The sequence below is a fragment of the Onychomys torridus genome, chromosome 1 (genome assembly GCF_903995425.1).
Source record: "Onychomys torridus chromosome 1, mOncTor1.1, whole genome shotgun sequence".
NCBI classification, from domain to species: Eukaryota; Metazoa; Chordata; class Mammalia; order Rodentia; family Cricetidae; genus Onychomys; species Onychomys torridus.
In genome coordinates, this window is record NC_050443.1 from 39,341,338 (window position 1) to 39,363,295 (window position 21,958).

Genomic DNA, 21,958 nt, shown 5'->3' on the forward strand with positions numbered 1-21,958 from the left:
ACCTCCGCACTTGCCCAAGGTTGTACAAGTATGTCCAAAAGCGATCAGACTAAACCTCAGCAAATGAAAAGTATACTAGTGTTACTGCTGCTTGCTTAACCAATTGTGTTTGAGAACGTTTGAGGTGATCTAACCTTCCCTGAAACTCCTCTAACTATGCTTAAAAGGAGCCTGTACGCTTCTTTGTGGGTCATCGCCATTTTGTACAGGTGAATGACCCCTGCATGCTGGAATATTAATAAACACTCTTTGCTTTTCCATGCTATTTTCCTCCGGCGTTTCCTAGGGCCTTTACATATAGACAGGAAGACTCAGGACACCTGCAGTCTTTGGTTCCTCTTCTGTGGGCTGACATCTGTTGATTCTCTGCAGCTTTCCCAGTTCCTCTAAAGCTTTGCCTGCCGAAGTCCTCCCTTTGCTCACTCACAGTAGCCCAGGCCATCAGCTGGGATGCTGCTGCCCCGACTGCTCCCCCTGCTCTGGGTGTGTGAGTGGACATCTGGAAATGACTTTCTTCTCTCTAGAAGCCGGGGAGACATGGAACATACACTTGGGACATACAAGCTGAAATTGCAGTCCAGCCTCGTGGCAGTGCAGGAGGGTCTGTGTGTCCTTGTGCCCTGTACATTCTTTGAGCCCTCCTTGAAACCAAGTTCAGACACTGTCTTTGGCTACTGGTTCCATGCAAGAGCAAATACAGATACTGATTTACCAGTGGCTACAAACAACCCAAATAAATCGGTGCAGAAGACTCAGAGCCAATTCCACCTCTTTGGGGACCCAAGTACCAATGACTGCTCGCTGGACATCAGAGATGCACAGAGGAGTGACAGCGGTTCTTACTTCTTCAGAATGGAAAAAGAGAGTGTAAAATGGAATTACTACGTGAATAAGCTCTCAGTGGATGTGACAGGTAAAGTACTGGCTCCCTGGGGATAAAGCAGGGTAATGGAGGAGTTGGATCAGAACCCGGGCTTCTCAATGGCTGTACTTCACCTCCATCCTGATCCTGCTTGTCTTTCTCTCCTCACCAGCCCTCACTCACACCCCCAACATCGAAATCCCACAGGAGTTAGAGCCTGGCCACCCTAGTAAAGTGACATGCTCTGTGCCTTGGGCCTGTGAGCGGGGGACACCTCCCATCTTCTCCTGGATGTCATCTGCCATCACATCCCTGGGCCCCAGGACCACCTTTTCCTCAGTGCTGACCCTCATACCCAGGATCCAGGACCATGGCACCAACCTCATCTGTCAAGTGACCTTCCCTGGAGCTAATGTGACTGTTCAAAAGACTGTCCAGATCAATGTCACCTGTGAGTTCAACCCAGGGCTGGGATTCATGGTGGCTGTGTCCTAGATCATAGTTGGACTGGGGACTAAGGTAGACACAGGCCCCATGTCTCTCACACATTCTGTGCTTTCTGGACAGTTGTGGGGAATGGTATTAAAACCTGAGATGTTAACATTTTTGTTTTGTTTTGTTTTTTGTTTTTCCAAGATACTCCACAGAACTCCACAACTCACGTCCTTGGAGGAGCTGGCCCAGGTAGGGGAGTCATCTTGAGTTGAAGGAATAGGATCTCTAAATCTCAGAGCAGGGTCCATCCCTCTTTATCCTGAACATAAAGATGGCCTTCTTGGAAAACTAGTGACTCTCCTCACCCACAGTGCATTCAAGTACCATTCAAGAGCACCTGTCCTCACCTGTTCCTCAATCCTTTGGGCTTCTGGGCACTCCAGGGCCATTACAGGGATAGGCCAGCATTCACAAAATAGACTCACACAATCCAGACACTTCAGTCCACTGGTGAATCTGCCAGAAACCTCAGCACTTGAGTCTGTCAAGAACTTTGATCTTCGTGTGTGTGCAAAAGACAGAGCCATATGAGCAAACATTCAGAGCACACACAGAGGTCCAGTCCCCTTCTCAGGACAGACCAGATACACACAGTACCAAGCTTTTGTTTGTCCACTTGTGGCCTGACAGGACTCAGGATATCAGTAGCCTACTGGCTTTTGTTCTCTGTGACTTTTGTCCACACTGGTTGGATGCAGTCCTGTAGGCATTTTGTACTATTGGGCAGCAATTCCATTGATGTCATTCTGCTAAAAGCAATGTGTAGTAAATAGTTTTCCATCTACTTCCACAAGTGTGTGTCTCTCTGTCTGTCAGTGTGTCTGTCTTTCTGTCTATGTCTGAATTACTAATTCCCAAATGCAAATTGCAGCTGGATCTGGTGTCTTTCTGATATAGAGAATGATAACCAAGTGTTTCCTCATGGCTGCTGGACAGTGAGACATTCCCAACAGGGAGCCAGGAGAGTGTGTACTTCCACTGAGGCAGGTGGAGCAAAACCTTTTTCTTTGTTTTCATTTTTGGTCCTACAGACTGATCCTGGGATGAACATTGACCCACCCCCTGTCCCTGGGAATCTTTTGGATATTTATCAATATCAGGAGAAGTTTGTTATTGACTTGGGCTTATTTATACACTTTGATCAGACATAAGGACAAAAAAAAAAAAGTAGGGATGAGGAGATAGCTCAGTGAGTAAAGGGCTTGCCTTGCAGGGACCTGAGTTCAAGTCCCAAAATCCACATTTCATACAGAGACAGAAAGAGGGAGGGAGTGAGGGAGGGGAGGAGAGGGGGCGCAGGGGATATTGTGGCATGTGCTTGTAATTCCACTGCTGGGGAGATGAAGACAGGCTCACTGGCTTAACCAGATGGTTAGCTAGATATTAACAAATTGAATTGCAGACCATTGAGCAACCCTGTCTCAAAAAAAAAAAAAAAAAGATGGATACTTGGCCATTTGATTCTCTTCTGAGAAATATGAGTTTAAAATTCTGTGACTATTATGAGCTGGGTTGTTGAGATCTTGGTAGTTGATTTTTGAGGAAGGTTCTCACTATGCTACCAGGATGGCCTCAAGCTCAGAGGTATACCTGCCCTTGTCTCCCAAGGGCTGAGATTAAAGGCATTTAACTTCCTTGTAATTTTAAGCTGTAAGAGTTCTCTGGAGACTGGAGAGATGGCTTAGTAGTTAAAAGCGTTGGCTGCTCTTGCAGAGGACCTGGGTTCAGTTCTCAGCACCCACATGGTAGTTTGTAGCTGTCTGTCACTCCAGTTCTAGGGGATCTCACAACTTCTTTGAACTTCAGAGGGCACCAGGCACTCATGTGTGCACATGCATACATGCATAAAGTGTTGGCTGCTCTTGCAGAGGACCTGGGTTCAGTTCTCAGCACCCACATGGTAGTTTGTAGCTGTCTGTCACTCCAGTTCTAGGGGATCTCACAACTTCTCTGGACTTCAGAGGGCACCAGGCACGCATGTGTGCACATGCATACATGCATACATGCAGGCAAATAAAAATTTTAAAGAGTTCTGTTTGTGTGCTTGCCATTGCTACAATATGTAAACATGCCCTCTAGTTCTGTAAGTCCTTGGTATTTTCAATTGCAATTGTTGGTTTTGATTTTTGATGCAGAATCTTGCTATGTAACTCAAGCTGGCTTTGAATCTATAGTCCTATTGCTTCATCCTTCTGAGTAGTGGGATTATAGATGGCCACCATGCTTCTGTGACAGAAGCTTTAATTATGAAAGAGAGTGATTTCGTTCTAATATATTGTTGGCAACAGGGTGAGGATGTCAGGGAGGCTTGGGCTAATGCAGTCTCAGGTCTGGGATGCAGGGAGATTTGGAAGACCGTGTCTAAGTGCTTCTGAGAAAGAGAGGACTATGTCTGGGATTAGCAGGTAAATTCAGGTCCATCCACATTTCTTCAGGGAAATCAGGGCCCCTGGCAGAGGTGGTTCTGGTAGCCATGGGAGAGGCTGCTATCAAATTCCTGATTCTTGGGATCTGCTTCCTCTTCCTCAGGTAAGTGTTGCTCCTGGGACAAAGCAGGGGTGTGAGGAGGGCAGAGACTGAATCTTAGATTACCAGTACTGGGAGATAAGCTGGGGGTCTTAAGGGTTGGGATCCAGGCAGGGAGCTCATGGGTACTGACAATTCTTCACCATGCTGGAGCTGTCAAATGTGGCAGTTGGGGGAGTGTATTAATCATAGTTCCCTAGAAAAACAGAACTGATAGAATGTAAGTATACACACACACACACACACACACACACACACACACACACACACACACTGAATTTATTAGAGTGGATTACAGGTTATGGTCTATGGTCCGATTATTCCAACAATGGCTGTCTTCTGACAGAAAGTCTAAGAGTCTAATATTTGTCCAGTCCATGCGGCTGGATGTCTCAGCTGGTCTTCAATATACACTGAAATCCCAAAGAAGTAGACTCTGATACCAGTGGAGGAATGGACTTGCCAGGCAGAGTGAGAGCAAGCAGGCAAATATCAAGAGCTTCCTTCTTCTATGCCTTTTATATAGGGTGCCATCAGAAGGTGTGGCCCAGATTTAAGGTAGATCTCCCCACCTCAAAAGACCTGATGGGTCTTCCCATCCTACTAAATGAGTCAATCAAGAAAAATCCCCCTCAGGAGTGCCCAGCCATTTGGCTTAATTCCAGATATAGTCCACATGAAACTAAAAGCAGCCATCACAGGAAGAAGGCTGTCTTCCACCGCTGGGTCCTGTGGTCTGGGTGTCTATCTCTCCCCCAGCCACCCTTACAGCTCACGACTGGGGTTCAGGGGAGGTGGCTGCTGCACTTGGTCCCTACATGCCCACACTGAAGGCTCTGGTCTCCTCATTCAGCATGAAATCCCAAAGGAAGAAAGTGGAGCAGCCAGCAACCCAGGTGGATTATACAGAAACTATCATGGATTGGTCTCTCAGGTGAGTGATGTCCCAGCATTTGATGTCCTTCAGGACTCTTCCCTGTGATGGACCCAGTGCGAGCTGGCTTAGCATGGCCACTGGTGACCCTCTACCCGCCCCTGAGCCCACATCCCTGATGGGTCCCTGGATGTTCCTAGATCAGCAGCCCTATCTCTTTCCAGAGCTAGCTGTGGCTCACTACTGTCACCTGTCTCCACTCTTCACCCCATGACCCATACTGACCCCCTTTATTCACCCAATCTTGATCATCCCTGAACCTAAGCTTTCCCTGGTCACTGACTCTCCCTCACCTCCTGCCTCTGTAACAGGGCCCCAGATCTTAGTAGGCCTCCAGGCCTTAAACACAACTGACTCCATGATGGGAGTACCATTCAGGCCAAAGAACTCAGCACATGGTCAGTATCATCTACCAAAATGAAAACAAAGATCTAATCCATCAAAGTCCATAGTTATGGAAAAGTCTCTAAATGTACTAACCTTGCCTTTTGGTTTCTGTAATTCTGCTTCTAGCTAACTGTTGTTGTTAACCAAAGTATGTTAAGCCAGAACACTGTTTTTGTGCTTAAAAGCTCATACTGAGAAACTCTTGGTGCTACACTGGGATCCCAAACCCAGTGTAGTCTCTGGACCAGCTAATATAGATTTTCTATTGGCTTAAATCAAGCAGTCTTCTCTGGTAGATACACACAACATTTCTGGAGGTTCCATCAAGATCCCCATAGAGCAGACCTTGAGACACTGGGGGGTCTCAGAGCCCCTCAAAATGGGAAAGAGTGTGATTTTCAAAGAACTCCCAGGGAGGACCCAACCTGAGTCCCAAGTACCCATGATCAATTACTGCCTAACACTTCAAATGAATCTGACCTCTCCACCCCAAAATGAGACACATTAGAAAGTTGTCTTGTCTGTCACCTACAGAAATAAGTCTGATAAAGGCACCTTCTGTGTGGACACATAGGAAAGGTCAGACGTGGTTGCTGATCCAGTGTCCTGGAACCAAGTGAGACATCACTGGATTCCCACTGTCCAGATGTTGTGTGTGTGATGGCCACCTCTGATTGTTCTCTCTCTCTCTCTCTCTCTCTCTCTCTCTCTCTCTCTCTCTCTCTCTCTCTCTGGGAGGGCAGAGGTTCTATGTGTTTCTGTCAGTTCTGTTTCCCTGTATTGACCAGTGGCTTTCTTTGGTATGAGAATCCCCTGCGTTAATACCTGTGCCCCCTCCTGTTGGAGACCCCGCCCCACCCCATTCCACCCCACCCACAGAAAAACCCTTCACCTGTCGACCCCACTCCAGGAGTGAGAGTGTTTGCTTGTTTTGTTAGCTGACTCCTGCTCAGGGTTGGTCCATGTGTGGAGGTGGAGAGGCTCTGGACCTTCCATCCTGGGTTCCTGCCATCTAAGTGGAATGCATAAGGGAGGGGGAGATACCTTCTCCAGGTGGGCATTCCCTCTGCTCTGTGCTGGCCCCAGGGAAGAGGGAAAGTTCCCCCCTGGGGTGAGCCCAGAGAAAAAGAGAAAGTTCTGCTCCATTCTCTACATGATTTATGTCTTCTTTTCAACTAGGAATCTGTATAGTTGGGAAACTCAGAACTCACCATTCTCTGAAAAAAAAAGGAGAAAAACCACCCCTGGACCAGGCTGGGGAATCACTGCCAGACAATGCAGCCTGGACAGAGTAGGTTTTCCCTTACGTCCAACACTGAACAAGGAGACTTTAACAATTTCCACTAGGTTTTTTTAGAAGAATTAAAGATAGCTGCTAAAGAGATTTCCTTTGTCACCCAGTTGGCTCCAGGTATTAGGGAAAAAAATCTATAAATGTTTAAATTTTTTTAATATAAATAGGTCCCAAATGCTGGAGGTAGCTCAAAGATGTTTAACAACAGAAAACCAATTGGAAAGAGACCTTTAGCATAAACCGAAAGCCACCATCACCTTCTCTTAGACTTACAGATACCCAGGAAAATGTTGATGTCTTACCCTCTGTCAGAATAATATCACCTAGCTAAAAGTCCTGCCTGCAATCAAAAGACACAGTTGGATTATCTCTCAGACTGATGACAAAGATTCCTGAGGTTATGGGCAGAAACCACCTCCCCAGAACTGGCCCAACACCAAGTTCCTAGAATTGTTCAACTAACCAATTCAGCTACCTCCATCCAGAGTAAACAATACCCAATGACCCTGGAAACCGAAAGGAACATTGCAGTCCATGGTACCTGCTTGGAGAGACAGCCATCCTGGAGCCCTGCCAGTCACCCTGGAATATGCCTCTCCTGGCTCTTAAGAAACCTGGGACCTCTGATTCGCATGAGTCTGATTATTCCAGAGAAACAAGTGTTCACTGTTTTAGACCTGAAAGATGTATTCTTCAGCCTCCCGTTGGCAGAGGTGAGTCAACCATATTTGCTTTTAATTGGACAGCCCCAGAGGGGTGTTACAGCAGGCAACATACTTGGACCAGGTTGCCCCAAGGATTTAAAGTCACTAAATGCAGACCTCCCGCCCTTCTGCCAAAGATTTCCTAGGAAAATAGATTATAACGGAGACATTGAGGGACTGCTACAAGAGTTACAGGCATCAGGCTAGAGAATGTCAGCCAAGAAAGCCCAACTTCTTACATCAGAGCCTGCCTATCTGAGGGGAGGCAGTCCTCAGAGTAGGACTGCTGCCATCCTTCAGATCCCACCTCCAAAGACCAAGGGACAGGTTCAAGAGTTCCTAAGTGCAGCCGGATATTGCTGCCTCTGGATACCAGGGTTTGTGGCAATAGCAAGGCCTCTGTACAGCAGCACAAAGTGGGGCACTGAACCCCTAACCTGGACTGAGACTAAACAAAAAGCATTTGAGGCTTTAAAAACAGCGCTGACTTCTGCTGCAGCCCTAGCACTTCCAGATGTCTCCAAACCTTTTCATCTGTTTGCCCACAAAACAAAAGACATTACAAAAGGGGTTTTATGGAAACTTGTCCAAATGACTGAACCCTGTAACCACAGGATGGTCCACCTGCCTAAGAACTGTGGTGGCTATGGCTAGTCTAATGAAAAACCAACAAACAAGTTGACTCTGTGTCAAGATCTTATACTCACAGCATGCTATGGGACTGAGACCCTCCTCTGAGGAACAGCGGGACACTGACTGTCTAATGCCTGTGTGACCCAGTGCCGGGCCCTGCTCTTGGCCCTCCCTCAAGTCCAGTTTTCGAAACCTACCACCATCCATCCTGCCACCCTCCTGCCTGGTGAACAGCCTCAGGTGCTCATGCATGACTGTCACAGGATGAAAGGCGAAACCGGGTGTGTGGGAGCTGCAGTTGTTGCTTTAACTGAAACTGGCTTGGTTTGACCCCAACCCAGGTTCCTCGGCCCAGAAAGCAGAACTGATCCATCCAACCCAGGCTTTCAGGGGGAGAAAAGGAAAGTCCACACTATACACAGACAGTTGCTGTTTCTGCTACTGTGCATGCCTGTGGTATGATCTATAGAGAAAGAGGGTTTCTCATCACTGGGGGAAAGGACACTAGAAAAAAAAATAGAAAATCTTGGCCCTCCTCGAGGCTATTCATCTTCCCCGGCAAATTGCTGTCCTCCACCACTGGGCCGCTGACCTTGCTGTCCAACAAATGGCCCTAAGACCAGTGGGGCCTACTAATATTCTGATGACATACCCCAACTCAGTGCTGCCTGAGACTCCATGGTAGAAAAGAAATGGACTGTTCAAACCCAAAGATTGATGGAGGACACCAGAGGAAAGGATCATTCTCCCAGAAACCACCAGCAGGACTCTGGTAACTGACCTTCATCCAGCTACTTATCTGAGATTCATGAGACAGAGTTGCTCAGACCAAGGTTTGCTATACCTAGCTCAGTTTGTCTCAGCCAGATTCCAGTTTTATGCCTAAGTAAATCCAGAGAGCCCTTACCCAAGAATGATTCTGGATGAGAGACCAACACCCTGGCGAACTCTGGGAAAACTAACTTCAGGGAGATCTGACCTGCCAAGAGAGGATAAAAATACTTGCTACTTTCTATAGAAACTATCCATCTTTTCTGGGAGGATAGATGCATTCTCCACCTGGACTGAAACTGCTCAGATAGTAGCTTTAAAATTCCTCCAAGCACTGGTTCCTTGATTTGGCCTACTCCTAGCCAATGGGATCTGACAGTGGCCTGGCTTTCATAGCCAAAACCTCTCAGTTAACAGCTAAAGCTTTAGAAATAAATTGAAAACTTCATTGTGCATCTAGAACTCAGAGTCCTGGGAAAGTAGAAAAGATAAACGGGAGGTTGAAAAATAAAATAAAATGTTAACAAAATTCTCTTTAGAGCCCAGCGAAGGGTGGATAGACCTCCTTCCTCTGCTTCAGGTCTGTTGCGCCCAAGATAGGGAGGGATTTACGCCCCATGAGATTATATTTGGAAGACCTCCTCCACTGCTTCCCAGGCTCAGAGGCCAGCAGTTGGCAGAACCCTCTAACCTTTTCTTCCTCAAGTCACAGCGGGCCCTCCAGTCCTCCAAAAACGGATATTCACTGGGCTATCCGAGAGACCCAGCTGACCTCCGAGTACCAGTTTCCCCTTGTTGGAGTCTGCTGGTACTCTCTGGTTCAAGCAGGTAGCCAAAGGGGCACTGGAACCAACTTGGAAATGACCCTACAGGGTGATCCTCCCCATTCCTCTGGCTGTGAAGGTAGCTGGCATTACATGATGGATCCACCACACCCAGGTCAAGAAAGTGGAAGTCATGGATGGTGATACCGAATGGACTGTCTCTGGACTATGGACCCATTAAAATTAAGGTTTCATTGGGCCCCAGGCCCTCCCACTCCCTGCCTCTCTGCCTCCTCCCAAGTCTTATACTTTGTTCTATGGGTATGAGTATAGGGTTATGGTCTGACCCCCATGGCCCTCAGGCCTGGACCTAGGAACCGAGACAGATACAGGAAAGGTATTATCTAGTTGACCATATACCAGCAACCCATATTCATCTTGACCTTTGCTCACTGATGCTGACTTTAAGTGTTCTGTTGTATTGAAAAAAAGCAAAGATATGGGGGGTTTATCTTTGGAGATAGAAATACAGAGTCCATACATGCCCTGAGGCTGGGCACCTTAGTAGCCAGGAACGAGGGAGTTTCCAATTCAAAAATTGCAGTTTTAAAACTGAGGCTTCCTGAAAAATCCTTTGAAAAGATTCTGGCCTTTGGAAAACCTGGAGAATCACTCTATACTATAGGAAGGGGTAAAGTTATTCATTCCCAGCCAGAAATCAGTCAGGATTGCTAGTTATGCTTAGATACTCAGCCCCCATACTACATTGGATAGGAACTAACCATATTGTCAGCCAATTGACTGACAAAACTCACTGTGACTAGGGTAGCTCAATTTAACATTAGAAGACTTACAAGAGACTAAAACTTGTCTAATATCCTAAACCTTTAACCTAGGCCCTTCCCCTTATTCTGATGCCTGCTATTCTGTCTTTTGGGTTAACTCATCTGGACAACAGCAATATAAGCAAGCCCCTGAGACTAGTTGGTGGGCACATACCAATGGTTTGACTAAATTTGCCTCTCCTGATGCTTTCCAAACTAAGTAGGCAGGTTGATCAGGACCTAGCGGTATTAAAACTTTCCTTTTCTGTGTTAAAACAACAGTTAGATTCCCTTGCAGAAATGGTCCTACAAAATTGGAGAAGCTTAGACTTACTGCTCATGAGACAAGGGGAACTATAAATGGCTTTGGAAGAAACCTGTTGTTTCTGTTAATTAATCAGGAGTAATTAGAAAAAAATCTTGTCATGGCTGGAAAAAACTCAAAAAGAGAAGAAACAAAGACAAAATAATTAATACCAGTCTCTATTCTTTTGGTGCCCCTGGCTAGCTACTCAGCTATCAGCACTGGCCTGGTCTTTAATTCTCGTTCTGATTGGATTAACAGTAGCTCCCCCACCCCCACCCCCCGCATCTTAAACTAAAACAGGATGAGCTCATGATTTGACTCATTCACTAAGACCAGTGGGGAATGTAACAGGGCCCTCAGACCTTGGTAGGCACTCAGACCTTAGCACAACTGACTCCTTGATAGGAGTACCATTCAGGTCATAAAATTTAGCGCATTGTATTTCCTACCAAAATGAAAATAAACACTTAATCCATCAAAGTTCATAGTTCTGGGAAAGTCTCCAAAGGTACTAACCTTGCTTTTTGGCTTCTGTAGTTCTGGTTTTGGCTAACTGTTCTTGTAACTGAAGTATGTTAAACCAGAACAGTGTTTTTGTGCTTAAAAACTCACCCTGAGAAAGGTCAGTTCTACACTGTGATCGCAAACAGTTGCTGACCAGCTAATAAAGACTTTCTATTGGCTTAAACCCATGTCTGAGCAGTCTTCTCTGGTGGACACCCCACAACACCTCCACCTCTCCCTAGCATTGGCCCTGGGATGTACCTGCAGATGCAACCATCACCCTCTCCCTCCACAGTCTGGGCACTTTGTGTTCTTGTCATGGATAGAGACTGAAAAACAGGACAGCCTGCACTGGGACTTCATGGTGTCTACAGACCTTGAGCGCTCCCATCCTGCATGACGATCCTATCACACTTCCTGCCCCACTCTCCTGCACCAGAGACTGTGCGTGTGCTGTTCCCACTCTTTAACACCTTCCCATCCCCTTTTGTGGTCTGTCTTCTTTCTAACCTTCCTCAGGCTTGGCCTGTGTGTCACTTTGGGTGATGCGCACAGGACTGTGTGTAGGGGTGACATCAGCCACTACGTGTGGACCATATTGGTGCCTAACACTGAGCTACCAGGAACTAGCATTTTTGTATGGCTGGAGATGCACCCAGTGATCTGGATGCATCTATCTATCGGGAAGAACTAGTGATCATACCTGGAATGAATAACTAATTAGGACAAATCACAGGATGATATGTGTTCATAGGAATCATGCAGGAGAGGGGCAGAGGACTCTGAGGACAATCTCTTGGTCTAAAGGCATCAGAGGTGATGTGAGATGTAATGAGGTCTGGTGCATTTCCTAGAGGGGAGCGTCTGCTACCAGGCTCTGCCTCCTGCATGGTCCAGCACACCCCTGTAGCAGCTGATGATCTTAACCACGAGTCTGGGTAGAGGACATTCCACACTCAGACTGTGCTTGAGGATGCTACTGTATCCTAGAGGAGGTGATGGTTGCTTGAATCAGGCAGGTCCTATGAGGATGTGTGTTAGATGCATGTGGAAGGTCAGGCTAAGAGTTTCTAGAGGATGTGGGTGTGGTAGGGGATTCGCTGGCTTTGCTGAGCAGTTTTGCATGTTGATCCAATCCCACTTATGTATTTTGGCTACTCCTGTTCTTGGGGTGGGAGTGGGTCATATTCAAGTACATATAGTTTCACAGATCCACAGTCCAAGACCTGCCATTTGTTCTCCAGTGGTATTTGTAGGAATTTATGGTCTATTTTCAAAGTGAAAAATGCCTTAAGCCAGCTTAAGTCTAGCTACAGGTGAACAAAAAGACCAGTCCCCTGCTATATTAGGTTAGTCTCCCCACCCCCACCCAAATGAAAAGGGTAGAACAGAGTTACTAACAGCCACGCTTGCCTATCACCTGCAGATGTGACAAGGTCATGTACCCTAGAAGCTTTCAAATAAATAGGATGGTCATGAATGCCCTGGCTTCACCACATTGTGTTGTTTTACCTACAGGCACGGTGGCTGTGCCTTAATTCACTGCTATTTCAGCCAGCAATTGCGACTCCACATATATCAGCCAGCTTCTCTGGCAGAGACCCGGCTGCTCAGGCTGCAGCCTGGCAGGGATTCTGTTCCCACAGGCACTGACTCTGCTGGTGCCGCTAAAAGAAGTTTTAACTAAATCTCTATCATTCTATGTATAAATAAAACTCGAGACTCAAAGGCTGGGGTAAACCTTGCTAGCTCAGAGAGGTTGAGTAGCAACTAGCTAACATTCTCTGACATCTCCCAAAGAGCCCGTCCTTCCACTCAGAAAAAGTGCGCCACTCAAAATCTCTCCTTACTACTTCTGGTGCATCTCTCTGTCTCTTCCAGATGCTCTCTGATGCTCTATGATTACTTTCTGTCAACTACTTGCTAACTCAGCCTCCTGACCCAAGTTAATTTTATTTAATTAATGCAAATGCAAACTCGAGGTTCATAACTTAATTGAACATCTCCCAACAACTTTGATTTTCCTGTGCTTACTATTATGAAGTGAGAGCCCAGGTTTCTCACAGTATTGACTAGCCCAAGTCCCACATGTGATACTTTTAGCCATTCTTAGCTGTTCCTGAATAGGGTCCAAGACCACTCACAAGGAATGTTCTGATGGGGCTGTGGGAATCAGTGTGAGACTTAGTTGGAGAAAGGTCAGCAAAATTGGAAGAAGGGCTGTGGGTTTTGGGAGAGCATAGGCAGCCCTTTGAAGTGTAGTCAGATGCGTGGAACTGGAGATCGGTAGGCTAAGCAGAGTAAGTTGGACTGGAGAAGTGCAAATGCTATGCTTTCTCACACACATGGAATGGAGGTTTCTTTATATAAATACATAACACAGACACATACAACATGAAAGCCAGTCAGAGACAGAAAAGGAAGGGACAGGGAAGATGGGAGAAGATAATGGGGATGTTTATGAGCAAAACTGTGTGGCGTGCTAGACTGAAAGGTTACTAACCGTTCCCTTTGCAGACTGGGCACACACTAATAAATACGATTCAAAATGGAAAAGGCAGCTGCAACAGTAAAGATCCTGTCTTCTTCCTTCTCTGTGGTCTGCCAGGGATGCTCGGTGGGTGCCTCTCCATGAGCCTCTGACATCCCTGACACAGTCACACACAGCAGGTGTCTCAAACACAGATGTTTCCTCTTTCAGTTCAGCAGACCAGGATCAGAGGTTGGAGTGCCTGTGGTAAGTTCACTGTCACATGGGTAGCTGTCCCTCTAGAGAGCCAGGAACTGTTTTTCACCTCTCACCTCTCCAGGTGGTGGAGGCCATTGACATGGGGCCTCCTGCCTCTGTAGTCACAGGAACTCTGCCTTGCATCTGCAACCAAGGGACACTTGGAATTGGAGGTGAGGAACAACTGTGCAATGCAGGATGGTCCCCACTGTGCAAGACCTTTCATGGAATCACTTAGTGCTTGCCTGGTATGCACAGAGCCCTGGGTTTTATCATAAACACAGCAGAAACTGGGTGGGTACAGTGTATCATGACTGTCATCCTAGCATTTAGGAGGTGGAGGTAGGATGATCAGGACTTCAAGCTCATCCTTAGCTACAAAACTAGTTCAAGGTCAGCTGGAACTGCATGCCACCCTGTCCTAAAGAAATCTGTAGACAAGTAGAAATAACCTGCTTCGTTCCCTTTTTAAAACAGTGGCTTCACAATAAAGGAACGATAATTGCATTTAAAATTCATCCAGGGAGCCTGGCTATGGTGGTGCATGTCTTTAATCCTATTATTAGTGTTGTTGTTGTTGTTGTTGTTGTTGTTGTTATTATTATTATTATTATTATTATTATTATTATTATTCAGGGATATGGAAAGATATCTTTCCAAATCCAGACACATACACAGTCAATACACACATGACAAAATGCTTAACACAACTAGTCATTTGAAATGCAAGTCAGAGCCTCAAACTGGAGGCTAGGAATGCAGCATGCACAGAGCCCTCGGTTTGTTCCTCAGAAACACATAAAACCAGCACAGTGGCTGTGATGGTTTCAATGAGAATGGCCCCCATGGGCTCATAGATTTGGATGTTTGGTTACCAGGGAGTGGTAGTATTTGAAAGGATTAGAAGGTGTGGCCTTGTGGGAGGAAGTGTGTCACTGGGAGCAGGCTTTGAGGTTTTCAGAAGCCCAAGCCAGGCCCAGAACTCTGGGCTCCTTCTCCATGTCTGCCTTCAAGCCACCATGCTTCCTGCTGTGATGATGATGGACTAAAACTCTGATACTGTAAGCAAGCCGAAATGAAATGCTTTCCTTTAAGGAGTTGCCGTGGTCATGGAGTCTCTTCACAGCTGTAGAACGCTGACTAAGACAGTGGCCCATGCTTGTGACCCCAGCATGTGGAAGGTGGGGGCCGGAAGATCAGACGCTCAAAGTCATGCATGACTACATAGTGAGTTCAAGGGCACCCTGAGGACCATCATGACAACCAGCATCTTTGTGCTGTCCCCAGGAAAGCAGATGGAATGGACATCATCATGTCAGGTGATGTAAGCCCAACTGAGAAGTACAAGTATGAAACATTTTCCGCTGTGTGCAGAATAGAAAGGGCACTGCTATGGAGTTTGTAACCCTGAGAAAAGACCATAGACTCAATCCGATTATAATTAAGAGATTTACTAGTTACTGCCAGCAGGATGACAGGGCAGCAATCCCTGAGCCAAATTTGAGATTGCCATGAGAAGTGGGCTGAGGGAAGGATTTTTAAAGGCAAAAACCACAAACAAAAAGATCATCAAAATCTGTGCAAGCAATCAAAAACTGATCTGTTCTGCCAAATTTAATGGTTAAGGCAACTCAGAACAATCTGGGGTGCCTTCATAAGCAGGTTACAGAAGCCAAAAAGGTATTTAGTCATATCATAACAAGTAGATGGTCAAGGCTGTACGTTTTGGGGAGGGTCGCTAGTCGGGGTTTCTGGGAACTTACCTTCCAGGGACTGGAGCCAGGCACAAAGGCTAGTGGGTACTAAGAACGATGCCAGCATAAAATGGGGTTTCTTTAGCCATCACAACACAAGAACTGAGAGTAGAAGAGAGATAACTAGGGACGTTGGGGGATGGGGCTGCTGGAGTGGGACTGAGATGTACGAGAGAGCAGAGAGGGGCAGATGTGGTCAAGTCGCTCTCTGCACATGTGCGAAAACGTCCATGTGACCCTCACAATGAACGCATGCCGATAATAAAGCCACAACCAAATACCACTTTATGCCCATTTCAAGAATAACTATTAAAACTGGGAGGGGGCAAGTGCTGAAGAGAAGCTGGGACTCCGGGGAACTGCTGAGGACGCGACATGATGCAGATGCTGCAGAAAGAAGACTTCACAGTAGAACCCCAAACATCCACAGAAGCAGTGAGCATCTGACCTAGCAGCTCCACCTCTGACTGTGTGTCTTCGAGGCTGAGACCAGGTTCTTAAGGGAACTGCCATGATCTGTTGCCACATCAGTGTTCACCACTGAAGCTCACAGCAAGGAGCAACCTGGGTCGCCACGACACATGTCCGAGGCGCACCCATTATTCATCACGTGCTATGACAAGACCCTGACTACACTGTTGAACGAAGCCAGCCCTCAAATGGGGCAGGAATGGCATACGTTCATGCATGGGAGGTGACTGGCAGAGTCAAAGATAAGGGAGCTAGAAAGTAACTTTGGTTTCTTGTTAATATACTTTTAAATTTTAAAAATATGCAAAGGTCCAAGCCAGATGGGGTCCCCCCACTGAGAGGGGAAGTGGACACAAGCCCCATCCTTAACCCAGAAGCTATCTCCAACTGATAACTGCTTGCTAAGGAAAAATTAGTTTTCTCCAGATGAATCTCACTGAGATACAAACACACTTAAAGTCAGGCATGATGCCCAGCAGTAAATGGCCAACCCCAAACTAACTCAATAGTATTTCTGGAGGGATTTTGTTTTGGGGGTGTGTGTGTGTGTGTGTGTGTGTGTGTGTGTGTGTGTGTGTTGTTTGTTTGTTTGTTTTGTTTTTTACCTTACAGGTCTTTTGGTTTTTTATTTTGTTTTCTGGGTTCTCTGTGTGAGCCAATGTTTTGTCTCGGCATGTGTATGTGTTTCTAGTGCTTTTTCTTCAGCTCTATTTTTTCTGTTTAGTCCTATTCTGGTTAACTGGTTTTTATTTTATCACATTTTATTATTGTTAGTTATTTATCGCTCTTACCTACAAGGAACACGTCCTGAACACGACAAATCCACAGAAGAGCTGTTTATTAATATAAGATAGAAAGAGACGTGATAGACCTGTGTGAAGCACACACATGAGTGAGGAGAGGAGAGAAGAGAAGAGAGAGAAGAGAAGAGAGAGACCTGTGCAACATGGCACCGGCTTTTTAAAGAGTGAGCCGCACATGCATACAGGACGGCATGTGGCTACTCCATGCATGCGAGTAGATTACATGGCTGCGCGCGTGCTTTACGCAACCATGTAAAGCCACGGAGTCCTAGTCATGCAAGATGTTCTGACCTGTAAATGGCTATTTTGAACTGGAAATAACTAGGTGGTCTGCGGGGCAAGCCCAAAATAAATAACTAACATTGGTGCTGTGAGGAAACGGGTGCTTCCAGGCGCCCTGCGCCTGGAAACCCGGGAACTGGGGACGGAAACTGCGCTGCACAAACCGGGAACTCTGCTCCGTTCACGACAGATCACTCTCCATTAGCCTGGTCGCACAAATCCGCATGCAACACCGCTACTGATTGGTGAGTTTTCCCCTTTTCTGCTAGCGTGAATGGTTTCCTGAATCCATGAGATTGACTGTTGAGCCTCGCTGGTTATTCTTGAGACCAGGGGAACTCCCCGGCCACGGTCTTCACTGGCTATGGTCGGCCCCCATTGCAGGCCCAGATTTCCAGCCACCTCCCACATCTGCAGCTTGAGATATTTTTCGCAATGGGACCACCACCATTGGGTGGGTCCTGGGGCTGTGTGAAGCCAGCACGTTCTTTGCGCCCAATGGGGCAGCTGGGCGTTAAGGGCTCCTGGGGAGTCCTTGCTTCATACAGTGGGGCCCCTGCTTATCAGCTGACGAGCTGATAAGACGGCTTGTGCCCGAGATCTGTCCAGCCTCCAGGAGGTCTTGGCTCCACATCATGTTTGGTTTTTTTCTGCCTCTTTGCTGCAGACATGGAAAATAAGACTTCCAACCCTTAGGCTATCTTCTTGAGGCTTTACTTAAAGATTCCTAAGCTTATCCATCTCTGTACTGAGAGATGGCCCAAGTATGCTTTAAAAAAATAACAAAAAAATCCCCATCTTTTACGGGAGTTATCTAATTCTGGCCAGTGAACAGGCAAATGGAAAGAGTTGCTCTTTATCTTAGCTTTCTCTCTCTCGATAAAGCTCTAGAAAGGTGACCATGGCTTGTGATTCTTCCGCCAACCAGCATGCACCCCCAGCTGGCCGCCCCGGATGGTGGCCAGTCATGAGAAGCGCAGCTTTCCACTACTGATACCGCCACAATCTTTCACAGTGAGTCTGCTGTTCTAATGGCTGAAATCTGAGCTATATGTTTGCGACAGATAATCCCAGGGGTTGTCCTCAGGCTGTGCTGGCAACGGCGGGCACATTTTTGCTCAGAGCATCAATGGGGTCTACCAGGTGGACCACTGCAGCACAATCGCAGCTCTTCCCATCCCTTGACGAAGAGGATGGCGAACTTGAGCTGATTCTTAGATCTCTCTCCATTCTTTGGGGACGCCCAAGATTGGAGTCTGATCTGGTTTGTTATTTTAATTTTTTTATTTTTCTCTCGGCTACAGCCATGGGACAAAGGGGAAGATATACATTTACCACCTACATTGGCAGATAGGGGTGGGTACTGGTAAACATGGCCACATAACAGCATAAACCTGACCGCATAACAGTGTGGCAGGTACTTCAGCCAGCGAACAGGAAAATAAGAGTTGCTTCATCTCCAAGCTATCTGCTAAAGCTCTAAACTCTTTCTTTTTTTTCCCACTAAGGCGTCTGCCACGTGTAACCTTTTCTGTCTGGCTTCCGCACCGTCGGTGGGCGGGCTCAAATGCGCGGGCTTGGGCAGTTTCTAAGACTTGCCCTAACTCACCTTAACTCCACCCACTCATTCTCAAACTGCCTTGAGAACCACAGATGGGTCTAGAAGCAGCTGAGATCTAATCAATTAAGTTTATAATAATCAGGATGGCTCCTAAGCCAAAAAAAATCAGCTTATAGCCTCAGGCAAGTCTTCCAAAGGATCAGTTTACAGTCTGCCTACTGGCAGATCTTCCAAAAGCTGTCCTTAAGCCACCAATCATGAGGAAAAATTCAGGACACAGAGTAAAATCTGTCTCTTGATCCCAGCTAAAAGTTAAGTATCTGGAGAACAAGGCTCCTGACCCCACGGGCAAAAGAGTCATCTGTGGCGTTTAAGGTGTGCCAGGAAAGAGATAGAAGCCCGAAAACAAAATTGCCAAATGCTGGCACTCACTGACTCCCAAAAGCTGTTGGGTCCCTGTTTTAAGTGAAAAAGTCTAGCAAGTGCCCTGCCCATCAACAGCCTTGTCCTTGTGCTGCCTAGAAAGACAACCAGTCAGCTGACTGCCCCCAGGCGCCAAGACGCATGGGTACATCAAGCTAAGACCTCCAGCAAACCTAGGCTTGGCTACAGACACAGAAGGGAACCCAGAACTCAGCAGGGAAGCGATCAGTTTCTTTCGTTCTGGACACCAGAGCCATTGACTCAGTCCTGGGAGTTTTAGGATGTCACTCCTCCTTTCTATTGTCGGGTACAGAGGACAGCCTTATTTACCTCACCAGATTTAATTGTACTTTCACAGTTACTTAATGAGAAGGATTTCCAACTAAGATAAGAGCTTATTGTCTCATTTCAAAGTTACCGCCTGTGTTTCTCATGTGCATACAGAGAGGGCCATGATCTTTGCCTTGTCCCTAATTCAGAAAAATAAGTTCTCTTCCACTCTCAAGCTCCGGAGGACACCAGGATACACTGCCTTGTCATCAATTCCAAAGGAATAAGGTATCACCCCTTTCCCAGCTAGGCCCACACAGGGCCGGAGGCAAAAGGGACCATCAAAATATCCAGGCAGTAAGGATATAACAATCTATCACTATTCAATACTCAGTAACTGATCACCTGTGTTTCCTAAATGCTAAACTAGCAAAACAAATAGGTGCCTTAAATAAACCACCTGGAATAGTGCTTGTCTCAGGTGAAAATTAAGCAGAGTACTAAAACATCACAGCCACCTTTTTAACATGTCTCCATCCAGACAGGCCCCATACCCATCTATCCACATTTTTTTCTTTTTTTAAGAACATATGAGTCGGGAATGATAGAAAATCACAACATGTCCACACGGTTGGGCTTTCCCGGTGGACTGCCTAGTTATTTTTGGTTAAAATAGCCATTTACAGGTCAGAACATCTCGCGTGACTAGGACTCCATGGCTTTACATGGTTGCGTAAAGCACGCGAAGCCATGCAATCTACTCGCATGGGTGGAGTAGCCACATGCCATCCTGTATGTATGTGCGGCTCACTCTTTAAAAAGCCGGCGCCATGTTGCACAGGTCTCTCTCTTCTCTTCTCTTTCTTCTTTTCTCTCCTCTCCTCACTCATGTGTGTGCTTCACACAGGCTTGTCCCCTCTATCCTCTATCCTATATTAATAAACAGCTCTTCTGTGGATTTGTCATGTTCAGGACGTGTTCCTCGTGGGTAAGAGCGATAAATAACTAACAATTATTATTTTTTAGATGCCTGTTTGTTTACTAATGAGAGTGTGGATTTGGGTGAGTGGGGCAGAAGGGAGGATATGGGTGGAGTTGGGGGAGGAGAAACTGTAATCAGAATACACTGTATAAAAAAATCTATTTCCAATTAAAAAAGAAAAAAATATTTTATATGTATGAATGTTTTGCCTGTATATATGAATGTATAGTACATGTGCACAATGCCTTCAGAAGCTGGAAAAAGGAGCTGAATCCCTAGAACTGATGATACAGATGTATGTGAGCCACCACGTATGTTCAAGGATCAAAACCCAGATCCTCTGTAAGAGCAATAAGTGTTCTTAAGTGCTAAGCCATCTCTTAAGACCTTCAGATTAAAAAGAAAGATTTATTTTATTTTAAATTATGTGTATGTGTGTGTGTGTATATGGGATATATATGTGTGTATGTATATTGGATGTATATGCGTGCATATATGTGTATGGGAATGTGCACATGTGAGCTCAGTGCCCATGTGTTAGGGACCAAGATGTCAGGAACCAAACATGAACCATGGAAAGTACTAGCTAAACCAAAGAACAACTCATAAGCCCCTTCCCAGAGCAGTAACCAGAGGCCTCCAAAGATAAGAGAACATCCCTCAGTCAGGTGCCATGACAACCGAAGGTAAAGAGCATTCCAGGGTCAGGTAGCCTAGCAACAGAATATACTGCCCCTGACCAGTGACCTTAGCCGACATCTCGCAGTTGCACTATCTGCCTCACACGTCTTGCACCCCTTCCATGTTCTACACGCCCGTTTTCCCTTTCCCTCCTTCCTGCCCCTTCCCCCCTTATGCTATATAAGCCATGTGGAGAAAAATAAAGATTGGCGGCTTGATCAGAATTCTGTCTTGCTGTCCGTCTCTTTGTGTCACCCTTCCCTTTCATTCTCTCCCACAGGTGGGTCGCCCCTCGTTGATACCCGCTGGCCGGGGCACCCATGTGCTACTATTGCTCTAAAGATGGTGGGACCTGGGAGAACAGAACAGATGAGTGAGGCAGACTAAAGTCTCATGCAATAGTCAATTTTATTCAGAGCATCAGACAATTTATACTCTGAGGGTTAAGTAGAGTCACATAAGTAAAGTGTACAATCACAAAGACAAGCCACATGCAGCAGACAAGCCACACTCGGCAAAAACGTGTTTTTCCACAGAGACATAAAATCAAATAACAATAGCCAGTTGTGATGAATCATCTGAAGTCAACTCGCTCCTCTCTGCTACACCTGGGAGGGGCAGGAAAGCCCATTCCAAACACAATTCCATATTCTCAAGACACTGAGTTCACTTGTTTTCTTGGAGTTTCCTCACAAGAGCTCATAAATCTCATCACTTGACTGCATTCTAAGACCTTATTTCAACACCCACTGAGTCCAGAAGAGGGCATTGAATCTCCTGAAGCTAGAGCTACAGGTGGCTGTGAGACACCCAACTTGGGTGCTGGGAACTGAACTCAGGTCCTCTGCAAGAGCAATAAGCGCTCTAAGTCTTCTGAACCAGCTCTCAAGTCCCAAGTCCTTAACTTATTATTATCAATTCATTTATTTATTTTACATCCCAACCAAAGCCTCCCCTCCCTCCTGTCCTCCCACTCCCTCCCCCATCTCCCTCCCCCA

The 21,958-nt window shown here is 46.3% G+C and overlaps 1 protein-coding gene across 1 annotated transcript; it reads left to right on the plus strand.

The window, feature by feature from the left end:
- The first annotated feature begins 450 nt into the window (after nucleotides 1-450).
- On the plus strand, nucleotides 451-11,405 carry LOC118597389 (myeloid cell surface antigen CD33-like). The gene is made up of 8 exons (XM_036208973.1): nucleotides 451-913; nucleotides 1,035-1,313; nucleotides 3,793-3,886; nucleotides 4,737-4,817; nucleotides 7,109-7,211; nucleotides 7,983-8,116; nucleotides 9,313-9,509; nucleotides 11,332-11,405. The coding sequence occupies exons 1-8, from the start codon at nucleotides 451-453 to the stop codon at nucleotides 11,403-11,405; spliced, it is 1,425 nt and encodes a 474-aa protein (XP_036064866.1).
- Nucleotides 11,406-21,958: the final 10,553 nt, after the last annotated feature.